This window comes from Aegilops tauschii, chromosome 1 (genome assembly GCF_002575655.3).
Source record: "Aegilops tauschii subsp. strangulata cultivar AL8/78 chromosome 1, Aet v6.0, whole genome shotgun sequence".
NCBI lineage: Eukaryota > Viridiplantae > Streptophyta > Magnoliopsida > Poales > Poaceae > Aegilops > Aegilops tauschii.
Window position 1 is genome coordinate 250901771 of NC_053035.3, and position 6766 is coordinate 250908536.

General features: G+C 47.0%; 1 protein-coding gene across 1 annotated transcript; it reads left to right on the plus strand.

Moving 5' to 3' along the window:
* The first annotated feature begins 1344 nt into the window (after positions 1 to 1344).
* Positions 1345 to 6225, plus strand: LOC109744365 (serine/threonine-protein phosphatase 7 long form homolog). The gene is made up of 7 exons (XM_073495662.1): positions 1345 to 3544; positions 3628 to 3967; positions 4063 to 4476; positions 4563 to 4858; positions 4948 to 5212; positions 5298 to 5742; positions 5822 to 6225. Exons 1-7 carry the CDS (start codon positions 3408 to 3410, stop codon positions 6085 to 6087), a joined length of 2163 nt encoding a protein of 720 aa, XP_073351763.1. The 5' UTR covers positions 1345 to 3407; the 3' UTR covers positions 6088 to 6225.
* Positions 6226 to 6766: the final 541 nt, after the last annotated feature.

Genomic DNA, 6766 nt, shown 5'->3' on the forward strand with positions numbered 1-6766 from the left:
TTATTCTTAACATAGATTAAAATAAAAAATACATCAACATGGGCCATATAATTCAAATAAACTGAATTATCATATTTGTCGGTTATATTATTATTATTATTTAAGGCCTATTTATTATTAGTAAATATGGGCCTATTTATTATATTATTATTAAAAGAAGAGTCAAGCAACTCATCATAATCGTCCACATAGATTAAATTATATTGATCGTGAAATTTACTATGGTCCTGGTAATATATATATAGACATGTCTAATACTTGTATTTCTATGTTGAAAAAAAATAGGTGAGTCGAGATGTCCGATGTAGTGAAGTTGAGATTTTACTATGGTCCTGGTACTGTCCAAACAAATGAGTTGGGAGCAGATCTGAGTGAATTTACTCACATAGAGGTGGCAATCAGCGCACCACAAACATGGTCTGTTAGTCAGTTGAAAGAATGGATTGCGGCAAGTTTAGGTCTTGATACTGAAACACACACCGTCGGTGTTCATGCATTGTGGACACGGTCAAGTTCAAAAATTTACTTTTATTTGAGGCCAATAGAGGGAGACTCCGATTGGGTGCGGTGGTTACAAGGTTGTGAACGAAGGGGATGCAATCCTGTTGCTTTAGTGCTTCCCGTCGTGAAGGAGGTCACTGCACATGAAGGGGAGGGTGGCTACGAAGGACAGAGCAGTCATGTAGAAGGAGGAAATGCTTATGGTTACGAATAAGGACAGAGCAGTCAGGTAGAAGGAGGAAATGCTTATGGTTATGAACCAGGGCAGAGTAGTCAGGTAGAAGGAGGAAATGCCGATGGTGATTACAATGGCGAGGTGGACGCTGACGAGGTAGATGGGCACATGCAGAACCAGATGGAAGAAGAAGACACCGATGTTGAAAGGGGTCATGCCGATGATTCTGACGAGTCAGATGAAGAAGAAAATGCAGAGGAGGTCCCGAATCCTGCATGGTGGAATCATGACTTATCATCTGCAATGACCGTGAATGATGGACATGATTCAGCCTGGCAATATCACCAGAACAATATTGCGACGGGTGCTATGTATCCGAACAAGCAAGCCCTGAAGGATGCAATAATTAATTGGGCAATGTCCACGCAAAGGGTTTTCAAAGCTGAGGTGTCCAGTCAGAAATTCCTCACAATGGTATGCAAGAACGCAGATTGTCCCGCAAGGGTGCACGGCTTTCTCCCTAAGTATAGCACAAGTTGGGTGATAAGTGACTTAGTTAATCACACTTGTCTTATTCCCTGCATCCCTCAAGATCATGCCAACCTTTCATCCACGCTTATTGCTCGACTGTTTTACGATGAGATAGTGCAAGGCAAAGCTATGGAAGTGAAGGCAGTGCAGACAAAAGTGTTCGCCAGGTTGAAGTACAGAATTTCTTATGGCAAGGCTTGGAGGGCTAAGCATGCAGCGCTTGAGAGGAGATTTGGTTCTTATTTTGATGCATATGACTCTGTTGTCCACCTCCTCCACACCCTGCAGCAGCGGAATCCAGGCACCTATATCGATATCCAAGACATGTTCATGCCAGAGTTCCCAACTGTGAGGGTTTTGCATCGTCTCTTCTTCTCTTTCGGTGTATGCATCGAAGCTTTCAGGCATTGCCGACCGATGATATGTGTTGACGGTACTTTTCTCACAGGCAAGTACAAGGGTCAGATCCTGACAGCCATAGGTCAAGACGGCCAAAATCAAGTCGTCCCACTGGCATTTGCTTTTGTGGAGAGTGAGAACATTGAAAGTTGGACATGGTTCTTCGGGCAGTTGAAAATATCAGTTGAGGAGAAGCCCAATGTGTGCATCCTTCATGACAGGCATGCAGGTATACTCAGTGCGATAAGGACACTGACAAACCCAGGCCCTGAGGAACAAGTTCCATGGCAGGACTTGCAGAGCCGTTGGTGCATGCGCCATCTCGGGGCTAATTTCTTCTCGCAGTTTAGAAATAAGAACCTGATGAATCTGTTCAAAAAACTCTGCAAGCAGAACCAGTTATGGAAATACAATTTGATACGCGACAGACTTAATGTGTGCACGCAGAGACACGTGAGGGACAGGAAAGCTGCAAGAGATGCAGCGGTGAGGGCACATGTTGAAGCAGTAGCTGCACAGTTGGCAACAGGAACAGCGGCCGTGGAGGAGGAGGCTGTTGGGCTATGTGACCTGCCAGGCTTTGACCCACCTGGTACTAGGAGAAGGCTCGGGAGGTCGATTAAAACCTTCGAGCAGTGGATAGAGCATGAGCCTCTGCAGAGGTGGTCTTTGCTACATGACACACATGGAGCAAGGTACGGTGTCATGACAACGAACCTCGCGGAAACATACAACTTTGTCCTCAGAGGAAACCGGGCATTGCCACTTACAGCCATCGTTGAGGGTATTTTCTATGGCACCGTCAAGTATTTCAGAGACAGACGTCAAATAGCAGAGCAGCATATCTTGAACAACCCAAATACACGGTACTGTGAAAGAGTCACGAAGTACATGGACAACAAGATGCAAAAAGCTAGGTCACACACTGTAGTCGCCATCGGTAATCAAGAAAGAAGGTTTGAGGTCCGCTTAGCCAACAACAAATTCGGATGTGCAAATGAGTTGAGGACGCATGAGGTGAAAATTGGCAATGAAGCCTGGCCAACGTGTGAGTGCACATGCAATAAACCGAAATTGCTTCACCTACCTTGCTCACATGTACTTGCTGCTTGCGGGCAGCTTGGAATGGACGCAATATCGTTTGTGTCTCCATATTTTCAGAAAGAGGCTGTCCTCAATACCTGGACAGGTGAGCTGATGGGTTTTCGATCAATGGGTAATTTCAACAGCGTCAACCCCGCCGAAAGGCGTTACATTCCAAACCCAGAGCATATGCGTACAAGTAGAGGCAGACGGCAGTGTCAGCGCATCCGAAATGATATGGATGAATCTGAAGCAGGAGGTCCGACTAGGCAATGCATTCTATGCAATGAATTTGGCCATAGGGACACTAATTGTCCCACTTTCGTCACTGGGCGTGGACGAGGCAACCGGGGAAGAAGAGGAGGTAGAGGTAGTAGAGGAGTAAGGGCGAGAGGAAGAAGCTAAGCTAGCACTAGTTTGTTCTGAATTTATATTAAGTGTGCTGTGGCACTATGTTCTGAATTTGTATTAAGTGTGGCACTATGTTCTGAATTTGTATTAAGTGTGGCACTATGTTCTGAATTTTTATTAAGTGTGGCACTATGTTCTAAATTTTTATTAAGTGTGGCACTATGTTCTGAATTTGTAATAAGTGTGACAGTATGTTCTGAATTTTTATTAAGTGTGGCACTATGTTATGAATTTTTATTAAGTGTGGCACTTTGTTCTGAATTTTTATTAAGTGTGACACTATGTTCTGAATTTTGTATGTGCAGGAATGTCGGGATTGTGGTTGCTGAATGGGGACATTGATAGGGGTCATCGTGTTGCGATATGGTATGAGCGCAAGCTTGAGCCTCTGGTCACTCGCACTCCTAAGGAAAACTGGAAGATACACTCAAGATGGCTTCAGCGGTACGTGCTTTATTAATTTGCACACTGACATGCATATTAATGGTTGAAATGGGAGACACTAACTGAAAAGTTCTCTGATGAAGGTTGAAATGGGCCGGCCTTTTACCTTTCGCGCGTCTGGTTGAGTCTATCCCGGGTGAGAAACGCGTCGCCATCGATGGGTCTTTGCTGAGCTGCTTAGTGGACCGTTGGAGGCCAAAGACCCACACGTTTCACTTCAGATGGGGAGAGATGGCTCCTACTCTGGAGGATGTGTCACTTTTGCTCGGACTACCGTTGGCAGGTCATGCCGTAGGACCGTTGGACGCACCGGCTGGTTGGGAGCGAGCTCTTACAGAACATTTTCACGGTGTTTTTCCGGATGCTCCCGATCCGGTATGGGAGCATCACGGACCTAAGTATGAGTGGTTGCTAAATTTCCGGGTAATTTCCTCTACCTATTCTCTTCAAGTTATCGCGCATAAAGTTTTACAGAAAATAATTGCGGCTTACTAAAACTTTCTCTTCGCTTAATGCAGATCCAGAACTTCCGGGCGCCGTTGACTGCGGAACAGATCACTCGGAGCCTCGAGGCCTACTTACTGTGGCTTTTCGGCAAGGTGATGTTCACGGAGAACCATGTCACCACTATTAGCTCCCTCTACATCCCTATGGCACTCGAGATAGCGAGCGCTCAGACGGCGGATCAGATCAGACAGAGGAGTTGGGGTTCGGCGGTGTTAGCGGCTACATACCGAGGTATGTGCAACGGTTGCCAGCTTACATCGAGAAAGCCATCCCTTCTTGGATGCCCTCTATTCCTACAGCTGTGGTCGTGGGAGAGGTTCTCTATAGGGCGACCAAATGTACGTGTTCATGAGCCTATAGACGCCATGTTTGATGTTGACGGCATCGACATGCCTACTTTCGGTCTGTGTTGGACTCGTCGCAAGGTATGCACCGTGTTGTAGTTTAATGCAACTTTTTCTGCACAAGAGATCGATCGATGCTAGGGGCTACTAACTTTTATTCTCTGCAGAGACGCTTTGCTAGTGATCAGACCAGGAAGGCATACACAACATTGAACGAGCAGTTCGATGCGTACACCGGGGTCATCTGGCAGCCCTACACGGAAGCAGCCATACAAGCGAGATACCCTGCTGGTATGTCTGTGCTATGCACAAGGGACCGAGATTACTGGATGAAAAAATCGAAGATCATCTTCGATGTCTTCGTCGAGGAGATGGCACAACAGAGGGTTATGAGGCAATTTGGTCTTCTGCAGTTGGAGCTACCTCCCCCTATAGAGAACCCGGTGCCAGCACACATCCACAGGTATTAACCAGCTTTTCAATGTTGCATTTTCTTTCATAGTACTCCATTCGAAGCTTTAGGTAATTGTTGAACACACACCACAATTTTAGGACGACAAGGAAGGGCATGAACAGGACAACTGCTGACTGGCTAGTTAGACTAGAGCCGTATGTTATAGAATGGGAGACAGCAAACACAAATCTATGGCACGAGAATCACAATTTCGATCTCAATGAATTCAATCTCTATTTGCGGCGCTACATGACCGGAACACGGTTACGCATTGTTGAGTACTCCCACCCAGAGGAGTTACCGGATCCTACTCCGTCGGATATGTACCCGAGCTATGATACTTCGGGCTCTAGGCAGTACGCGGTAAGATATTTTTTCTTTACATAATGTTGTCACATACTTTGACGTGCAAGAGACAGACATTATTAATCGTCATGGAAATTTGCAGGCTACCTTGACACGCGAACTGTACGACGACGTGACCACCTTTGGACAATCACTATCGTCTGGACCTCTTCTTCATCATCGTCCAGTGGTACAGCCCTTCTTGGAAAGAATTCAGAATAAGATACGGACTGTGTACGAGGCTATCACGTGCACCCGGAGAACCGATGTTGTTCAGCACGAGCAGGAGCAGCCGCGTCACTCCATGCACCGACATCAACCACGTCCACGCCTAGCACAGCAGCCGACAACCAGGCCACCCCGTCCTGACCAACCTGGCAGTTCTACGTGGCACCCGCAGCACTATGGTCCCACGTCGAGCTTCGTGTTTTCTCCACAGCCACAGCAACACGGTCCCTCGTCGAGCTTCGTGTTTTCTCCACAGCCACAGCAGCACGGTCCCTCGTCCAGTTTCGTGTTTCAGCCAGAGCAGACGTCACACCCAGCAGGTATGTGTCTTCATATTTATTGTTTTCAATATTAATTAACGCGACCTCATTCTTCATGATGAAACATTCCATCGCGTAGGGGCCTATGGATATCAGGCGTCTATGTCGGCATCACATGATACGTGGGGGAGTGATCAACATCCCGAGGACAACATACAGGCTCAGATGTCGCAGCACACCCAGTGGATGAACATGTTTTCGACTCCTCCACCAGGCCCCACACAGGATACACAGCATGACCAGGGAGAGTCTGAGATTCCTCCTCGTCACATTAGGGCACCCGACAGGTTGGGATGGTCCCCGATTCCAGATCCGCCTCCCCGCCAGGCCAGACGTCGTCATTGACGCTTCTATGTATCAGTAGAGACATTACCATCTATTTCTGTGTAAGACTTATGTCTATTCTATGTATGAGACAAATGACTATGTACTTATGTACGATACATATGCCTACTCTATTTTAGTACTCTGTTATCGGAACTACAAGATCATATGTAGATAGCACATAATATTCATACAACGAGACATTGCAAACAATTAGATAGAACTACATCTAAATTAAATGGTACGTAACTGAACTCACAACATACAGCATAAAAACTACATGAAGTCATCATCGTCATATGTTCGCGCCAACTTTTCCCGCCATATGTTCGCGCCAACTTTTTCCCGCCACCCGTTTCCCGCCACCCGTTTCCCTCCTCCCATTTCCCGCCCCGTTTCCCGCCACCCGTTTCCCGCCACCCGTTTCCCGCGACCCGTTTCCCTCCTCCCATTTCCCGCCAACCCTTTCCCGCCATACCGCAGTCGTTCTTTCCCGCCATTTTCTCCTCTCTACCTATAAAACCCCCTTCAGACGGAGCTGGATAAGCATTGCAGTGTGCTGGTGGTGAAGTTGGGGCACTGTGGTGGAGGTGAAGCTGTTGTTCGTCGTTCTTCGTTGGAGCCGGAGCACCGGCAGTTTGGTGGCCGCCGTTCGTCGTTCATCCTTCGCACGCACGCTTCAAGGGTATATTTCAGCCCA

Bases quoted from the DNA above. Each gene is read 5' to 3' on its own strand.
- LOC109744365 (XM_073495662.1), top strand. From the start codon at position 3,408: ATGTCGGGATTGTGGTTGCTGAATGGGGACATTGATAGGGGTCATCGT. The intron at 4,477-4,562 runs GTATGCACCGTG...TATTCTCTGCAG, and splicing joins TGTGTTGGACTCGTCGCAAG to AGACGCTTTGCTAGTGATCA. The intron at 5,213-5,297 runs GTAAGATATTTT...GGAAATTTGCAG, and splicing joins CGGGCTCTAGGCAGTACGCG to GCTACCTTGACACGCGAACT.